This window comes from Vidua chalybeata, chromosome 12 (genome assembly GCF_026979565.1).
Source record: "Vidua chalybeata isolate OUT-0048 chromosome 12, bVidCha1 merged haplotype, whole genome shotgun sequence".
NCBI lineage: Eukaryota > Metazoa > Chordata > Aves > Passeriformes > Viduidae > Vidua > Vidua chalybeata.
Genome location: NC_071541.1, coordinates 4,831,975 through 4,851,918, shown reverse-complemented (window position 1 = coordinate 4,851,918; position 19,944 = coordinate 4,831,975). Strand labels below are relative to the sequence as shown.

The window sequence follows — 19,944 nt, the reverse complement described above, 5'->3', positions numbered from 1 at the left end:
GCCGTGTTAATTTTTGAGATTGTATTTGGTTGCATAAAGTTATTTCTGAAGATTTTTCCTGATGTCTCCTCTTTGAGATGTGCTTATGCATTTTAGATGCAACATAAGACATGCAGAGCAGAAAGGTGATTGCAAAATTAAATTAAGGCTGTGTATTAGCAGGGCCATATTTGAGGTGTTAAAAGACCTATAAATAGGTTAGGGTGGATCTTTTTGTATATATTTTTCACTTTGTGAAATCAAGAAGTATAAATGTTACTTGCATGTTTTTATTTTGAATGAGACTTCATTCTGTACCATGCTTTTCATTTGGTACTTATTTTATTTACATGTGATCCCATGTTTAAGTAATTATTTTCCTCATTCCCTCTCTGATGTTCATGAGCAGTTTCCAGCTTGAAACAAGATGCAGCATTATTTTGATGAGGGAAGAGGAGGAATTACCATTAAAGTCCTTGGAGATGCACTTCCTTGGAGTGCTGAAGGCTTTAAACCAATGCCAGATATTTCTGTGAAAGACTGCAGTTCCTGCAAATGTGACAAATTTAAAACAGAATTTACAGCTGTGGGATGGCAGGTGAAAAGGTCCCTCCAAATAATATTTGCACTGTCCTGGCCCACAGTGCACACTCTGAGGTTGTAAGCACACAGAAACTGTACCCAGCTTTGGGAATCCCTGAACTTGGGATTGAGAGAGGTACTGGTGACAGAAGGGCTCTTTACTGGGTCTGTCTGTACTGAGGATGCTGCTGACAGCATAGCAATGATGCCTGATAAACTGAGGAGGTTTGCTTCCTCCAGAAGCCTTGTTTTGGAGTTCTCCCATGTCAGGGATGTTGTTGGGGCACTGAGTAGCCGAAGCAAGGGAGTTGATGGCCACCTGTCTTTAGTTGTTTGCAGCTGGGCAATTCCTCCATTTTGCTTCACCTCAATTAGCAAGTTTGTAAACATCACTAATGCTTCCTTACTCCTTACGTGGACAGCTGGAGCTTATCCCGCCTTCCTGTCTGTGCTGTGAAAACCCAAGGCAGCAAGTCTGGCACATCTGTCCTGCAATTGCAAATCATAATTGCAGTGTAAATATCCAAGCGGTTGGTAAAGTAACTTGTTGCTGAATAAGGGCTTTTTTTACCCTCACCCCAAGTAGTTCAGCTTGCACAATCCTCTTTGTCCCAGTAACTTTTCCACAAATAGATAAAAAGGTAGAAGAAACATGAGCAATGCTTAAGGGACTCTAAAATTGAAGTTTGTTCCAAGCACGGGGACGCTGAGGAATTGGTTTATGCAGCCTGGGGAGTTGCTTTGTTAGAAAGAAGAGTTGCTAAAGACATTTGCTGATCTGATCAGGTCCAGTAATGAACAGCTAGTGCTGTGGCTAGAGACTGAAGCGAGAGTTTGCATAATATCTGTCCAAGGCTGGTTTAATGTTAAAATTATTGTAGTGATGGGTTGTTTGTTCCCTTGCACGTTGTTTTTAGTGTTGTGAGCAAGTCCTACGTGCTGATAATGCTGACATACCAAGCACAGAATTCATTGTGTGGTTCTCATCATGACTGTTTGGGATTCTTAATCATTTAAAGCAAGTCTTCCATAAACACTTTCCCTTTTGCTCCTCAAGATCCTGTTTGCTCAGCATGCCAGAGCAAGGATGTCATCTGCAGGAGATGAGGCTTCCAGCTGCCTCATCCTCTTTGGAAGGTGTTGAATAGTGCTGTAACAGTGGAGTCAATAAGCAGAAAACCTTGGATGAATGGAAGGGTTTAGGCTGGGAATTGCTGGTCCTGGTAAGCCTTGAGGGACACTTTTTAGCAGGGAAGGAGTCAGGGCATGTGAATTATGGATACAAGCTGTGGATGCTACATGATTGAGCCTTTTCTTCTGCTGAAAACTGCCTCTGTGAATAACCTTGTTATCCAGCTGTGGAAGTGATAATTTCTAAGCCAAGATATGATAGAAAGGTGCTGTGAAGCCAGACCTGGGCACTTTGTAGTTGTAAAGTATCAAAAAGTGTGGTGGTCATACGTCATCTTCCTTGTCAACTACAGTGTTATAATCGCTGTTTACCCAGATTAAAAAAGGTAAATTCTGCATTACAAAATCAGAAACTACAGAGATTGCTAGCGGAGCCTTATCTCCTCGCTTTTTCTTTTATCATCTTTTGGTTGTTTTAGCAATCTGGCTTTTTGTTTTGCAAATTTGCATAGAGCCCTTTAGAGAGGGAAGTGCCCATAGATGTGGTGTCTGAAAAATGGTTCAAAAAGCCTTTAACAAGGTCAGACTTTTAAGTGAAAGGAAATCTGTGTCATGCCTTTTTCTCCTCTTTTTTTTTTTTTTTTTTTTTTTGGTAATATTTTCTCTAAGTTTGTGATGGAAACTTCAAAAGTTTGTGGAAAAGCATCAAACCACTATCAGGTTATGCAGTCAGCTACATTTTAAATTCCTTTAGCCCTTCATGGAACATTTTTGGGAGCTTGATGTATTTGTGTAGCTGCGTGTTCTTTTCCAGCCTGTTTGAGCAGAGGTGGAGCTGGGGAAATGGTGTGTGCGCTGTCACATCGACTCTGTGCCATTCCAGATGTAGTTCAGGCTCTTGAGAGATGCATGTCCAATGGTTCCTAGGTGGAGGTTCGCCTAGGTGAACCTTGAATGTGAAGAAGTTACATCCCAGAAAACAAATTTGTCTTGCACCCACCCTTTCCCTTCACCTTTTTGGCGATAAAGATCGTGAGAAAACGGTGCTGTTACAATCAGCCCTTATCCACGGATGGTGTTAATGGCCTGATCACACCCCTTTTAATTAATGAATGGGAGAAGTGCTTTCAATGCCAGCCCGCGTCTTCGGCTTCTCCCATTCCTTGCGGGGCTGTGAGGGTGGTGCAGCCCCTGGGATCCGCTCAGCCCACGGCAGTGCTGGGAATTTACCCCAAATCCTGCGGATCCAGGATCCACCCATCAGGAGGCTGTGCGGCGCTCCCATGCAGGTGAGACGGGCTGCAGCAAGATGCTGACTCCAAGCTCCTGGGCTGTTTCGGAGTCCTTTCGTGCTACCCCCTGGCCGTGCCGCCTCAAGCCCGTTGTTTTCTCCTCGGTAGGTGCTGGATTGCACAGGTCTGCAGTGCCGGGAGCCGCTGCTCCGTGGGGATTGGAGTTGCCAGGTCCTTATCTGGAGCCTCCCCTGGAGACACAGCCGGCCCGGTCGCCGCTTGGCTTTCACCCGGGGGTGCTCAGCACAAGCCCTTGGACACAAAATTTGGGGGGAAAGATGGAAGCTGTTCAGATGTTCATGCCCTGCTCCTTTGACAGCCTCTGTCTGTGAGTGATGCTTTGCCGGGGCACCGTGAGCGGATGATTGTGGGGTTGGTTTGGTGTGGTGGAGGTTGTGCTCTGGCAATTGAGGATTACTGCGCTTGGGACTGGCCACTATCCTCTGCAGAGCCACAGCAGCTGGGCTGACCAGCTCAGGTACTGATGGTGGCTTTCAGAAGGGGAAGACTTTAAATATATATACATGTATATGTCTCTTGTTCTGAAACTTCATGGCAAAACCACAGATTTGGGCTAACAGAGGTTCAGTTTCGATGTAAAAAAAGTTGGTGTATTATCACTGTTACAATATGGAAGTCTTTGATGATACTTTAAGTTTGCAATTTTTCATCTCCCTTTTATCACCAACAGTAGTAAAGGATTGTAAAATGTGACCTTTGCAGCTTCTGGATCAAACCTCTTAATTTTACCTTGTTCCTTAATCTGGGCAAGATCAAGCTTTCCAGGCTATACTGCAAGCTGTGTCCCCAAGTAAATGGGCATTCAAGCAGATCAACTTACGGCATTTTATTAAGTCAACACTCATGCAAAAGCCACCTCCAGAGCTTAATAATTATTTACTGAGTGCTCCTGGGTCATGAGAGAGGTTTTCATTAAGTTCAGAAAGCATTATGTTCAGCCACTTGTGAAGGTGTGTTTTAAAGACAGGAAGAAAAATGGAAAACTACTACATGGTGTACAACAACTTAAAAAAAAAAATCTGAGGATTAAGTATTTTTGTTTGTGGGGTTGGGTTATGTTGGAGGGGTTTTGTGTGTGTGGTTTTTTTTTTTGTTTTTATTTTTTTTTTTAAGCAGGTTGGTCCCCTGAATTAATTTGATTTGAAATTCGACCCTTAGCTCCTTGGTGTAGTAGGTGTGCCTGGTGGATGGATGTTGCAGGGTTCTGCCTTCTCCACCCAACCAGGTGCACTCAGTGCATCCAGGCAGATGGGTGGGTGCCTTTTGGGCTGTGTTCTGTTCTGTGGGTGCAGCCCATGGTGCAAGGCAAGCATTGCAGGTCAGGATACAAAAGCATTTAGGAGGCACAGAAAACATTTACCTCGATGGTGGAGCAGGGGCAGGCAGCCTATTTCTTTAAACATGTAACCTTGAAATGCGGAAACCTTTCATGTAGGAGCCTGAAACATAGTCCTGGCTTTATTATAAAGGCTGATAAAGGTCTCCACACCGTTTTTGTAACTGCTTTGTCCTTGGCAAGTCAGGACGTAGGAGGGTGCCAAATCTTGGGCTTGTTTTTTTTGCATTGATACTTCAAGCAGCGCCAGGCAGTTGGCGCGGCGAGCGGAGCGTCGCTGTAACCCACAATCAATTATTAAATGTTAGGAATGAAGTACAAAGTGCTCCAGGGAAAATGCTGTAGTAGTTGCAATCTCTTACCTTGGCTGAAGGGGAAAAGGGATTGTGTAGAGGTTTTTTTGTTGTTTGTGGACTTTTTATATTTTGTGTTAGACTTTTTTTTGAATTGTGGTGGTGCGTGCAATCTGGCTCCTCCTTGCATTTATTTGTTACTTTTGCTATTACTTGCTTTTCTGTCACTCCTTTCTGAGGCAAACAGCATTGCTGGCTAGCAGGTCAGAAGCTAATACAGACATTGTTGCTTCAGCCACATATACAGTGAAAACAAAAAGTTTCTTGAGGTTTTACTGCTTGGTAGAGAGATTGAAAACAGAATTTGTACAAATCAACTTTAATTTTGAAGAAACTCTAGTGATTTCCTACGAGTGATGTTGGGAGCTGAGTGGTTGTCTCCTCTTAAAATGTCTTCTGGAGGTCAAGTATTTAAGTATCCACCATTATAGCATAGAACAATCTTAATCTTTAAAGGAAGGAGATGAGAGGTTGCCAACATTACAACTCAAATATGGATGCCTTTATTTTCTCTATGAATAATTATGAATGGGATAAGGATAAGACATAAAATCTGGTGTTATTTCTTACCTCTGAGATCTGGTGCAGCTCAGTGGATTTTTTGAGGTGCTAAATCTGCTTTTCTTGGCTGATTTCTCAGTGGACTAACCCATTAACAGTTGGCATGAATGGAGGGAAGAGAGCAGCAGCCTCCCTCTTACGTGCCATTTCTCAGTTAAGAGCAGGGTAATCCATCCTGCCCAGAACAAGTGGCTTTGAAGGCTCTTTGTCTAATTTGTCTAAGAAACATTACATTGGAGAATTTTTTTTTTCTTAAAAATATTCAAAAATAGTTAAAGTTTCTAAAGTACTTAAAAAGCGAAGTTGAGTTAATTTTTTTTCCCACTTCAAAGTCTCCAGAGATGCATAGATAGTGCAAAATAATGTTTGTACATCAGATAACTCATAACTAATGCATGTGAACCAGAGCATTTGTTTGATCAATTTATAGAATCTGAAAACAAAACTGTCCAACGAAAGATGAGTTTGTCTTTTTGCCTAAGGGGACAGATAAAATAATCAGTAAACATCTGGGAAGGTTATGGTTTCTGTGGGTCAATGGCAACAAAATCAAACTTGATTTTAATGTGATCAGTTGCCTTTTGTTATGTAATGGCTACCTGCATAATAACTCATGTATGCAGTAGCTAACATTTCCCAGGCTTCTGTGCAAAGGATATGTAATTTAAACTATTTAATAAAGCTTTATCACTTCATGATTAATTGGATCGGCTCATGACACATAACTAATAACTCCCAGTCTGTATTGCACTGTGCTTATTAGAGTGCTGATGGATAACTGGTTTAATCATGTGTCAATTAAAAGGATGAGTCGGTTTCATTTACTGCAATTAGATGGTTTCCATAAACTGTTTGCAGGAAGTATCTGAATTGCATAGTGTATTAGCTGTGTGTGGGCTCTGCTCCTGGCTCCACGCAATCTGGGGGTGAATCAGTTAGTGTAGGGGAGTTTTGGATCCACGTGTCCACTCTGGATAGTTCTGTGGTACCTGGCACCAAGTGTGGTCATGGGAGATCTGCCTGTGCACAGCATGTAAGGGTTGAGAAGCTTTAAAAATGACCATTTTCAAAAATGTCTGGATGAAGCTTTTGAAATAACAAGTTTTTAATCACTTCTGTGGTTGGAAATTGAGTTTCTGACGACCCTCCTGTTTGCTCTGTGGAGGTACATGGTCATGAAACCCAAACCATCCTCTGTTCCTTTTATTCTGTGCTTGAGGAGATGAGCAGATGTGGTGCAGAAGGGAAGCTGGATGAGAGAATGACCTGTGTGATGCAAGGGACAGACTTAGAGGAAGATATGCCAAAGTTTCAAAGTGTTTTCCATGTTTGATCAGTGCCACTCATGGCAGGTGGAAGGAATGCTGGTGTGGGGAGGCTGTCATGCACACAGGAGGAGCTTTGCAGACACTTGGGAATAAATAACAGGAAATCTGTCCATGTTCCTTCCCAGTGCTTGTGACAGAAGCATCTGGTTAGGCAGGCAGGTGTTGTGCAGCAGCTTTTATCCCAGAATAAGCATTATTTGAACTCACCTGCACTGATGGTGTGATGGTTGGGTGCCCATCTCCCTTTCCCAGTTAGTAATGGGTGGGATAAGAGGAGATTGGCCCCAGGTTGTGCCAGAGGAAGTTTAGATTGAACATTACAAAGAATTTCTTCACTGAAAGAGTTGCCAAGCACTGGAGCAGCCTGTCAGGGAGATGGTTGAGTCACCATTGCTGGAGGTATGTAAAAGACACATAGATGTGGCACTTGGGGACATGGTTTAGTGGTGGGCTTGGCAGTGCTGGGTTAATGGTTGGACCTGATGATCCTGGAGATCTCTTCCAACCTAAACAATTCCATGATGCTGTGGCAGTAGCTGCAGTCTGGCAGCACGTGGCTGTCCACACTCTGCGTTCAGAGCTCCCCTGCCTCTTTTCCATGTAAAATACTGAGCAGAATTGCAGAAGAAATAAAGCCTGGGAGCATCTTTGCCCTTTGGGGAAGAACTTGGCAGAACAGCATTTTCTGGGACTGTTGTCTCGTTAAAAGACACAATACTTGAAGCTTTTGTTTACAATTTTTGATCAACAGTAGAGCCCTGACTCACCTACAGGAAGCTGGAAGGACACTTAGTGCAAGTAGGTAAAATAGTTGTGTGAGCAAGATGAGCTTCCTGGCAGGAGCTGTTTGAAATGCTGTGGAAATAATTTCTCTTTCTTGCTCCCTCTCTTTCCCCAACATTTTTGTATATAGGAAGGTTCTTCTGAGATGGTTTCCAGCACACTTGGCTTTGGTAGGCGGAGAAACAGTTCAAAATGAAAGAAGGTGGGAGGAACTGCTGGGTTACCAATTTTGCAACATTAGGTATCTGTAAAAATTGCCAGTAGCACACAAATGAGAATGCTGACAAGTGTGGTACAAAATTGGCCTTTTTCCAACATGAGGAGAATGAATCCTTCCCTGAATGCAGCATTTGGATGGCTTTTTTTTCTCATGTATTATAGTGGTCTCTGAGATGGGATGCACAGTGTTATTAGTGGGCAGAAAGAAAATACAAGCATTTCAACAATACATGTATATAGTTCATAAATAAATAAGTACATTTATTTTGGGGCTGCATGTTCAGACATTCCTGGTAGGAATGTATAATCAAAGCAATTGGGAGACCACTGATCTATAACTATCCTGGTCATGGAAATAAAGCATCTCTTCGGTTTGGAAATGTGAAAGTGGTTTAGATGTGCAGCCAGAAAACAAGCTGCTGGATTTAGATGTGAGAATGCTTCACCCTTAATTGAAAAGGGAGTGTTTTTTACAAGTATCACAGTCAATGACTTGTCTTGAGCAGCTAATTAGTACGATTATTCCGCAGCTGCATTAGTTTCACCACAAAGGTTTTCTCTTGTTTTATCAAAAGGATCAGTGTCTCTGTGAATGTTTCAACATGACAGGTCTTAAATAGCAAGATGGTCCCCTGCCTCCCTGCCCCCAAAATGTGTGCTCTGGAAGAGCAGAGTTTGATCTCTTGGGGCAGTAAACGTGGGTTCTCCTTTTTTTTTTTTTTTTTTTTTTTTGTTTCTGCTCTGAACTGTGTTCAACATCAGTCCTAAACAAAGCCAGAAAACTTCCAGCAGTGCTGACTCTGGCTGTCAGAGCACAAGCAGCGCTCGGTGCCCCCAGCTTCCGAGCAAGACCTGGAAGGGATGCTGGCTCCCAGACTTGTGTGTCCTGCCAGCATCCTGCAGGTATCCGCACTGGAGCCAGAGGTGGGGGTTTCACGAGCAGTTTCCTCCTAGAGCCAGGAGGGTTACTGCTGGCTTGCCCCAAGGCATGGCCCATGGATTTTCGTTCTGCGGGCTAAGAAGATGATGAGTTGCTCTAGAAAGTGTCCCTGCAGTCCATGGTGAAGTCCCATAGTCTGTCCCATGCTCTGCTTGCCAATGGCTTAGATTTACCTCTTAGGTGGTAAAGCTGTGCTGTGTGCTGGCTTGGGCCAGCCTGTTTCTCTTTGTAAAATATGACTGGAATAAAGCTGTTATCGTTGTTTATTTTGCCTGGCTTTTGTATCTGACAGTGCTTGGAAGATGCTGGGGGGCCTGGGGTGGGAGTTGAGATTTTTGTAGAGTTCTGTTTTCTAACTCTGAAAAGTCACTGCCAGCAAGTCCCAACCCTCAGGTAGCATTATGTAGGAAACAAGTGAACTATGTTTTGTCGTGTTTTCATGGGAGAGATAGATTTACTTTGAGCTAGGTCATTGGACTGGATTATTATCCATACCAATCATTAGACTTGCTTCAGCTCTTCATTATTATTTTTCTTTTAAAAAAAAAAGGAATAAATGTGCCTACTACTGCCTATAAAAGCATTTGTTTTTCTCGTGGGTGGTTGCTGTAAAATTTGAAAGAGCAAATGGCTCTTTACAGCTGGATGTTGGCGTTTGGGGAATGGTTTGGCTGTAGTCAAGTTAAGGCAGCCTCAGCTGGCCGCTAAGTACCTGAAGTAGGTCGGCTCCAAATTCCCCTCTCGCGGTGCCGCGGATCCTCACCCATTGTGCCCCACGTTCCCCTGGGACTCCACCAACTCTGGCCTGGAGCTGCCATCCCACTTGGTGGAAGCTGAGCTGTCTTTCTCTGGTCTTCCCACAGCAATTCCGAGCATCCTGGCGCTTCCAAGCCTCCCTTAAGCTCCTCCAGCATGACCTCACGAATCCTGCTCCGACAGCAGCTCATGCGTGAGCAGATGCAGGAGCAGGAGCGTCGGGAGCAGCAGCAGAAGCAGCAGGCAGCCCAGTTCATGCAGCAGCGAGTGCCCGTGAGCCAGACACCTGCCATCAACGTCAGCGTCCCCACCAGCCTGCCCCCCGCCACCCAGGTGCCCATGGAGGTCCTCAAGGTACGCACCTTTCCGCTCAGGAGCTCCTCAAAACCTGCTGTATTTCACGGGGACGTGGTTCTAGGCGTTTTCGGCAACCAAGTTTTGCAAATAAGCTGCGCTCTGGCTTAGTCTGCGGCTTGTTTTGTTGGGCTGGTAGCAAAGAATGGAAAAACGTTTTTAAAAAGTTTGTGTAACTTTGGTTTTCTTTCAACTTTGAGATCTCCGGAGGGAGGTCTTATAACAAAACTAAGTTTTCCGTCGTTTTCGCTTTGGAAAATGCTTCTCCATCTTTCTAGCACTTAATTACATTCAATACAAAGAAATTATTAGTAGATAACAAATCAATGTTTTGGTTTTTAAAGGAAAACAATGAAATAATTTTGTAAGATGGAGTCAAAACTCTATACAAAAGAGCTCCTCAGAAAGCCTTAATCTGAGATATGGGTGAGTTTCCAGCTACTTGCAACGAGTCTTTGTAATCCTTTTTTTGTTTAAATGACTTGTTTGCTATTAGTAGCTTTGGATTCCTTGTCCCACTGGAAACTGTGGGAGCTTGTTAGTGTCCCTCTGTCAAAGGGGATGTAGCTTGCTAATTACTCAGGGAAAAACGTGAACAGCTATAAGAAAAGAGATAATTTCACGCACTGCTTAAATTCAAGTAGGCTGAAGCACTGTGAAATGTGTGAGTAAAACAATGCCAAATGTTTTGGAGAAGTTTGCTGACATATTTCATGAAAACATGATTTTCACCAGTTTAGTAGAGTTTGCTTTGCTTTATTGCTGGATCTTTTTATTACAATTTGTTGTTCAGTCAGTGAGCATATTCTTACCACATAAGTTAGCTGAGCTTGGTGACGAACCGCTCGTGTTGTGCTTGTTGCTGTTGTATACCAATGATATGCAGTCAGAAATTCTGTTTTAAAATAGACTTCCTGGCTCAGGATTTTGGGGGGGGGGAGGTCTGTGTGACAGGCTTATGGGGGAAATATAGGATAATTTAATTTACTGAATCTGCATTATGGTGTTGCGTTGTCAGCACAAAAAATAGCACTTGGTTTGGGATAGTAGAGTCATAGTCCGGTATGTGATCTAGGAGCAAAAAGGCAGCAGTTGAATTTTGAATTCTCTGTCTCCATACACACATTTCCATTAAAAATTAAATATAATATTCTCTGAGCACGTGGGCATATGCCTATAGTAAGGAGTCTGAAATTGTCTGGGAAGAATAGTTTTGTCTAATGTTTGTGTATTATTCACGATGTTTGTGTGTAACAATTTCTTCAGCTTGTTTCCAGGTTATGCCTGTAGTTATAATTCAGATCCAGCAGATGTGTAGGTGCTATGAAATAGGGTTTTTTTTTTTGTGATGCACCTAGCTAAATAAGCATATATTACATTTTTACATCCTTTCATCCTAATCTGCTATAAAATGGGGTTTAGCGTATTTTTTAAATACTGTGGAAACTTGTAGGAAAGCGTTTATTTTTTGATATTTTGCTGATCAGGAAGGAGCATAATATCTTGAAGAAGCATTAGCAGTTGTCATTATGTTCATTTTGCAAATGCCTCTTTCTATGGGAGAGGAGGGAAGGCAGCCCTTGATTTCTGAGGGACAAACTCAGAAATATCTGCAGCCAAAAGGTGATGCAAATGGGGTTCCTGGGACCTGGCTTGTCACAGGATCTGTGTGCAAAGCTGTAACCTGCTGGAGCACTGCTAGGAAACTTCACCCACAGGACTTAAACCTGACCCCTCCTCCCTTAGAATTCCAAAAAAGGCATTTGTCCTCCATTTCCCTCTGATGGAGAAGGATCTCCTGAAAAGAGGTAGGACACCTCTTGTCCACTTGCCTTTAGCCCAAATAAGAGTGCATGACCCTGCAGAATAAAAAATTAAGCAACTTGTAAAATAAAAATAGGTACTGGCAACAGGTACCTTTTGGCAATGGAATTCCGTTTTGAAGGTGATAGTTGTGGAAATATGAGCAACCTGTTGGACCAAAATGATGGTTTTTTTCTCATCACCTACATTTCCTTAAGTAACAGTCAAAATTAGCAAAACCAAGTCCTCTTGGACTCTGCCTGTGAGAGGAGAGAAGAACTGCAAAATGGAGAAAAACAGCAAAACTGCTTTGCATAGTTTTGCTGTGTATGGTTTTGGTGGAGGAAAGCATTCACCCTTTTATCCTTACTCATAACAGTGGACCAGTTCTGTACAAAAAAAAAATTAGTACAAAATTCCAGGTTTGAAGTCATGATCTTCCTGAAAATTACCACTGAGGCTTCAGTGAGAGTAAGATTTGGCAAAAGAGCCATATAATTTTCTTTCTGGTTTTGGGTGGGATTGTTTTGGTTTTTTTTTGTTTGTTTGTTTGTGTTTTATTTTTTTTTTTGTTGTTGTTTTGTTTTTGTTCTTGTTTTTTGTTTTTCCAATTAGGATATTTGGCTCAGAAGCTGAGATTAACAATAACTCAGGATCTTCCTGGTGCCAGTGTGCTGACAGCCAGCTCTGGCTGCAGTGACATCATTTCCCTGCAGCTGCTTTTTACACTTTTTACACTTCAGTTGTTTTTTAGCTGTAGACAGATTTTCCATATGAGCTGTACAGAAGTTTTAATAGATAGATAGGGAGCTAAGTTTCTAGCTTTACTATCCAGATGGTCTGGATTTAGTGGCCTTAAAGAATGAGATAGACAAAAAGGGGATTTTTACACTTCCAGAAATGTTAACCTGCGAGGCAACTTTGTTTAAAAGTGATCTTTTTTCAATGTTATTTCACAAACAAGACCAAATCTAGCAGCTGTTTTTGTGTTTGTTTGTTTGTTTGTTTTGGTACTTTGCATCAAAAAATCCCACTCTAAGCCTGTTGAATTTGTCAGTATTTAGTGGTTTTAATTATGTTGTATGACTTGCCCTTTCACCCATATCTCACAGTGTGAGAAGGAGAATAATACTTGCATATCTGAGGATGGTAATTCAGAATGACTGGTTTAAAAAGAAGCCAGAGGTGTTAATGAGCTTGGATTTTATATTTGTTTTCAAGATGTCCATTTAGAAACAAAACAGAGAAATATGTACTAATCTATGTCACGTTGCACAGACATCTCCAAATTGCATAACATAGTATGCTCAAGGCCATGTGAATAAATGGGATTTCATTTTCTTGAGTAATGACTTCTCATTGCATCACTCCTCTGCCAAGTAATGTAGCTTGGCAAGGTAGATGACCTGCTGGAATTCAAATTTTGCATTGCTTTGTGCTGCCTAATTAAGAGATGGATTGGGAGTAGGTTTGATGCTTTTGGAACAGTATCTCTTCAACTCTAATAGCAAAAGGAAGATTTGTTACAGCTTGTGGTTATACTTCTGCAGAGCTGGGGTTGGCTTCATAGGCTGGTTTGTCTTTGAGCATCTTCTCATCCATCTCCAACACTGCAGAAAGATGTCACCAGGAATTCTTTGCTTCTGCTGCAATTCACCTTCTTTCTCTGCCTTGGAAATAGGAATATAACATAAAAAAATATTTATTGGAGTAGTTTCAAGCCCTCGTAAATCCCATTGAAGATGGGATCCCATAAGGACCCATTCCTTATGTTTTTATTTATTTATATTTAAAAGGATTAGCATCTTTGCAAAGAGTTCATCTTAAAACTGAATTGTAGCTGTGCTATGTGATTTGTATTGCTTTGCCTGATATCTGGATCAAGCTTACTGTACAGAAGAAGTATGAAACAATCCCCTAAATACTTGGAGCCTGCCTGCCCAAAAGCCAGTGTGGCATTGCAGGAACTGAGGCCGGTGTGTGTCCTCCATGGGAGCAGCATCCTCAGGAGGCAGCAAAGGAGGCTCAGGGCCAGCACCGGCCCACAGAATTGCAAATCAGTTCCACTGAAAATATTACCAGTTCTTGCAGGATTGAAAACATTACTGGTGGGCAGCTGACACCCAGCCCTCTGCATGTCTCACTAAGCAGATGGGAGGTGGAAAATTAAGGGTGAACATTTCTTCCCTCTGGCCCTCCATGTTACTTGTTGGCGTTTCCCGGTGCGTGGATGTGACACTTGCTGTCATGTTTCTGATGTGATGCACCAGGTCACGGGTTGATGGAACCTGAACTGGGGATGTGCTCTGGGTCCCTGTCCCTGCTGCTGGATGCAAATGCTCCCAGGGATGGGGTTGCTGCACATCCTCTTCTTCCTGAGTGTTGTCACACCAAATGCATAGCAAGACAGAAATCTGCTGGACTTCTCATACCTCTTCCTCCTTCTTTGTCTGCCATTGGGGTTTGAAGAATGTAATTCTTCTTTGGCACAGATGGGAGATGCTTGATACTACTGCCAAGAAGAGCCTCGAGGGCTGCAGTGGGAACCTGTAGTGGTACACGTATCTTTAGAGAGCTACATAAATGCTTTGCAGGTAATAAGGTAAAAGCAGGTCTCTTCACCAGCAGATTATGTAGCAGGTCCATTTCATCCTCATTTAGCTTCTTTTTGGAGAATAAGAAAACAGTTCCCTTGCTCCAGGGGATCTGGAGAAGGTGGTCCTGCTTTGGGGATCTACATGTTGAGGTCTCTGCTTTCTGGACAAAAATCTCTACTTGTGCATATACTGCCAGCTCTTGCTAATAGGGCAGCTCACCCCAAAATATACACGTGTATTTTATATATATGTATCTAAAACCATATGTATGGAAGCATAGGCCACAAACTCTTTTTTAATGTTTGTTATTAAGGCATTTTAATAGTCTATCTCCATACAACAATGCTTATAGTATGCTAAATATTCAAAATTTGTCTGCCACTAAAGCCCTCACTTCAGATTCCCCCTGCTAAACTGCCTGGGTTTGTGTCTTCATGGGAGATGTTAATTGCTCTTTTGGTGCCAGAATTTCATCATGGCCTTTCTTTCTTGTCCTAAGTAAGGTGAAACCTTTTCAAAGCCTAGAACCAGATCCTGTGTACTGGATTCCCTCTCTTGCTTCATTATTCCAACATCTTTGCCCACCTCATGGTAGTACTGTGGGCTGATCACTGCTGATACCAGTGGCTGTGGTTGTCTCCTGCTCAGTGCCATCCCATTGCTGCAGTTTGTGCTCATCTTTCCCTTTTCCCACTTTTCTGAGTGGGCAGGAGTGCAGGCAGCCAGCCTTGCCTCTCTCCTTCACCCTCATGTCCTTACTCATTCAGATTTTAAATGTGCCACCACAATAATCCCTGCATCAGAAACCCTGTATTTCTTCATTTTTGAAATGCCAAGCATTTCTTCTGTTTGATTTTAATGACGATTGGACACGTACCAAAAAAATACCTCCTCCTATTCTTTTTCCAGTGCACTTATTCCAGAGAGTGACCTGTGGAAGCTCTGCCTGGCAGGAAAGGCTCAGCAGCTGGCAGTAGTGTTCTTGATGTAATAATTACCATAAGACTTCATTGTGTGGAGGACTTATCTCACAGCTCTGAAGAACAGAACAATGGGATGGCAAGATAAATGTGTGGTAGTGCCTGCCCCAGCAAATTTGTGTCTGTGGACGTGCTTATCTGATTGAAAGTTAATTTAATCTCACCTGACAATGGTAGGTAGTAGTGTGTGCTGGTGTGTTAGGTAAGCCTGGTGTGTATTTGCAATCAAGAACTTAGACAAGTGATTTGCCAGACTGTCTTGGTGAGCTGCTGATAAAACAGTTAAAGTAAGGTTACTTACTCTTGGTGACATGCCTTAAGTCATCAGCAAATTCTTCATAAAGAAGAACTTGCATTTAACTACAGAACTACTAAAGTCTGCCTTGCCTCTTCAGCCTTCATGTAAGTAAAAGTATCTCTCAGGCCTTAAATCTTTTGCTTGCTCAGTGGGTTGAAAGCTGTTTTAAAACAAGCACTGGTGCTTGAGGTCTGCATCAGTAATAGAGGTAAAATGTAAACTCTTGCTTAACACCCAGGGTATTAGACATTAAAAATGCATGGAATTCGAGGGGGCAACATACTTCTGTGTACAAGCATCTGATGGTTGACTGCTAGTGCAAAACGCTGCTCTCACCCTTCGTCCCAAATGCCCTTTTCCTGTGCATGCAAACGCGTGTGTTGCTTGGCTCTTGAGAGAACTGGTTGTTGCAGATGAAGGTGTCTGATCTTTCCGTCTTGTTTCTTCAGCTGTGGTCACTGTGACACAAAAATGCATCTCCCGAAGTTGTGAGACAGACTGTGCTGCTGCTGGGGTGTGAGAGGATTTCTTGGGAAAGTGATGTGAGCAGAGTGGGAAAATAGGTGAGAAACTGCTCCTCGTCATAGAGCTATTGCCTTGCAAGTTCACAGTAGTTACCTGGGAGTTTGAAATAACGTATTTGGCACAGAGGAAAGCAGGATATACTCAGACAAAATCATACAGATAGCTGGAGGTCCAAGCTCTGATTGCTCCTTGGAAATTCTTGCTGGTTTATATCCTAGTAGGTGGCCTTGAGGATTTGCTGTCTACCCGCTGGTAGGGTAACATCCACAAAATTAAGAAGAGCTTGCTAAGTTCGGTCTGTTACAGCTTCAAAGCACTCTTCTTTTTATGGTCTAGACATATTATCTGCTGGCTGAGTTACCAGACCTTGGGAAAATGGTGGTTCACCACGTGTCAATGGCTGTTTTGGACCTGCAGAAGATGAGTTAATCTTGTGCAGATTAAGATTTGTAGGTGCCCATAGTTGTGGGTATTAGGAGCATTGATGAGGCTCCACAGCCCCCAGCTAACAGGTTTTAGCAGCTTGTACCAAGTCCTTTGTCAGGCAACATGAATTTAATAACCACCTTACTCCTGGAGCCAAAGCTGTAAGAAGAGGGTGAGTGCTGGTCACTGCAGTTGTGTTTGCTGAAGCCATGGCTTAATTTAGCAGAAAATAATACCCAGAGCCACACACAGTGCTGGAAAATGTAGGGGCTGGGAGGAGATCCAGGGGGGCCTCTGCTGACACCTTTGATAGGCGTTAAATTTTAAATGTGAAAACTCAGATCTGCTTAAAGTAATCGTTGGGTATTAGGTATACTCACAAATATTTCAGTTCTTCAGCTGGTTTGGCAGCTTTATTCTCCGAGATGCTGAACCTGTGTAGTGAATGAATTCAAAGTGACAAGCTGGAGGCATTCCTGCCATTCAAGAGAGGCTTAAGGAATTTCTTATTGGCTAAATTACAAATATGTAGCATTTTGCCCAGCACTGCATGGCAATTTCAACCTGCCTGACCGTGACAAGATTAGTACTTTTCTTCCCTCTCCCCAGCAGTATTTTTTTTTTTAAATTAGATTAAGAAGTACCAGGCAGAGATGCAAAAGCTTGAAAGAGTGAAAACCAGCCTTACCTTGAATGATTCTGTCTGTCATTGGATTGGTTCCTTAATTAGCCCCATGTCCTTTAACCTCTTGAGAAATAAGTAAGGGATAAATTTGGGGATAAAGACAAAGACGCCTGGAGATTTACCACACACCGCTAGGTAATTCATCAAGGAATGTTGGTAATTAGCCCTGCCTCTTTCCTTTCTGGCTCATTTAATAAAACTGGTTGATTTAAAATAATGCCTGCTGGTTCATTATCAACTACTTTAAGAGCCAAGTTATGAACTTGAAACAAAACCCAGTATTGTGCTGTCTCCAAGGACCTGGCGAGTGTGTTTTGTTTTGTTTTTTATAAAAAAGAAATTGCTCTGTCTGGTCAACAGTCTCCCCAACTTGATAATTAAATATTATTTTGTTTGGATTACCATTTGGCTTTTTGGGTGTATTTATTCCTGGTGTCTGCTGCTGAGAGGCAGAGAAGAGGGGAAAAAATCCAAGATCTTGAAAAGGTACGTGTCAGATTGTGTTAAGAAAGCATGGCCTGATGGAATTCAGCTGAATAAGGACTTTACAATAGTAGTAGTTGTCCAGTTGAGGAAATGGGCAACTGTTTTAACCCTTTATCTCTCAGAAGTGAGTGCCAAATATGTGCCTTATTCTTTGAGCAAAATGATCAATTTTATTAACCCATCTCTTTAGTGCTTGTAGTGGAAATTTTCCCCGAGCTAAGGACAGAACTCATCTAGTTTATATTTGCTTGGGAACCCATGCACCAGTCTCTCTTTTTCTCTATAGATCTCTATATAAAGATCTCTCTTTTTCTTTCTTTTCAAGCATTACTTGGAAATTAAATGAGAGGATCAGGCTAGCACTGGATCAACACTGCTGCCTTTGCACTGTCTGGGAGAGTATCTCAGCATCCACTTTGAGTTTGTTACAGCAACAGTTGCTGGCCAGTGGATCTGGTTGGGTCAGTCTGCCTGAATTAAAGAATGAACTTACTGTAAATCTTCCTTTAATAATTCATGTCAGTCTTAGGTTGCAAAACTTCTGAAACTGTTGTGGGCTAGAGGAAAAGCAGGCATTCTGCTGACAGAATCCTCTGTAAGACTTTCTGAACATGGAACCTCTCGGTATCATTTGGAGCAGAATTGGATGTAATGTTTCAGTGCAAATAAGGAAGAACATCCTCCTCATCTTCTATCCATCTCCTTTCCATCCCCTGGGGTAGTGCTAATTCTGGGGGATCTTGTGTTCCATAGGTGCTTTTGTGACCCAGCAAAACTACATGTCTGCTTTTATATGCTTGGCAGATTAGTAAATAAAAAAAGAAATTAAATGTGACGGCCTCTGTGGAAATATAACTCTGCCAGTGATTCTTTTGTCACCAATGATAAAAATAACTTTCTCCTGCAAACAGCTGCAGAGAGGCCTCTGGGGTTATGGGGTAACAGCTCAACCCTGCAGGTTGTCACTGGACATTCTGCCACTGGAGCCAGTTCCCTACTTGTTTTGAGACCTGTTAATAAACTCTGATAGTTTAAATTGATTTTAAACTGGGCTTGTTTTTTTTTCCAGCTTATAATAATGTGGAACAGAAAATCGATTATCTTTTAAAGAAACACCAAAATAACCCCCAACAAACAAAACTCTAATACCAGTTTTTGTAAAGTTAGAATGTCCATGCCAAATTAATAGTATGGGTTTTACACATCATACTATTATAACATACTGGAACAATATTTATTATGGACCTCTGTGACTTGGTGTCCTAGAGACTTATTGAATATCAGTAGTTGAAGTTCCAGTCAGTTGTTTGAAAGTTCTTGTGTAAGTTATATAGTGCAAACAGATTGTTTTTGAGTTGATCCCTAGCCGCAGGCACGTCCACATCAGTGTTACAGTAATTAAGCAGTAACTCATGGTGCTGCACTTCCTGAATTTCTCAGCAGATGGCATTATGGTTTCCAAGACTGTATTCCTTGGGAGAGCTCTCAGCTGCCATGGAATTCATCATTCTAGACTATTCCCTTCACCGATGAGGGCTAATACTCAGCTGTTAAGCCTGTTTTGACACATTTTTCTAATTATGTTGTTTGGTTATGTTCTGTATTTTATTTTTCCAGAGGTGTATTTAAGCCATTAGCCAGGTAAAATGCTGTATGTGATAGTTACTGCATTCAAAAACTAAGGTAGGCTGCCTGTTTTTAAGTAAAACTGCTACTGGTGTCCAGCAGAAGTAATAAATTTTGTCAGCAGTAAGACTAGAACATTAAAAAAGGTTAAAGGACCATGTTTTCAATTGAACATTCCCAATCCTTAAAACTATGTAAGACACAACTGTTCTGCATTAAATTCTATGCCCTTCCTGCTTTGTGCTACAAATCCTGGTTTTTGTAGAAAATGTCAGCTAGTGAAAGAAAAATAATGTGGAGCAGTATTTGATGCCATTGTGGAAACAGTAACAAATATTAGTGTGTTCCTAAATAAATGTGGCTTGCAAAGCACAGGAGGCATCAGCTGGTTTTGGGCACCCCACCTCTGTGCATCCCTGGCTTCTGACTGTGTTTTTTTCACTGACCTGGCTGGAATCCATGTCCTGTCCCCCAGTGGACACAGTGACATCAGCAGGAGCGTGTCTTGCGTGTCTAAAGAAACCAAAGTTTCAAAGAGCTGGGTTTTTTTTTTTGTCTTGGAACAATGTGCTCCTTGTATCTATCTGTGTGTCCATGCTCTCCTTCTGAGTGCAGAGAGGGGCAGATCTGCTCACCAGGGAGCACCGCAGGCTCCGGAATGTCCGGCAGCGCCGTGAGCTCGGGGCACCAGCAGCAGCCAGGCACCTGAAGTTATCCTGACCTACAGTCCAAACCAGTCCATTAATCTCAGAGGAAGCTTGTAAGTTAAGCAAGGCGAATCAAAGCTTGTATTTCAGGCTGCCTTCCTGCTTTCAACCAGAAGCTCCTGGTTGAAACTATCAAAATTTAGTTTGGGGAGATAATGGTTAGCTGTGGATGAAAT

The 19,944-nt window shown here is 42.3% G+C and overlaps 1 protein-coding gene across 7 annotated transcripts in view; it reads left to right on the top strand.

Annotated features, from left to right (window-relative positions):
• The window catches only part of MITF (melanocyte inducing transcription factor), a 99,651-nt gene that overhangs the window by 45,924 nt on the left and 33,783 nt on the right, over window positions 1-19,944 (top strand). For all 7 annotated transcript variants that reach the window (XM_053953549.1, XM_053953556.1, XM_053953550.1 and 4 more), the window contains one exon: window positions 9,389-9,635. In XM_053953549.1, the coding sequence (XP_053809524.1) occupies window positions 9,389-9,635 (247 nt within the window). The remainder of the gene's footprint in view (window positions 1-9,388; window positions 9,636-19,944) is intronic.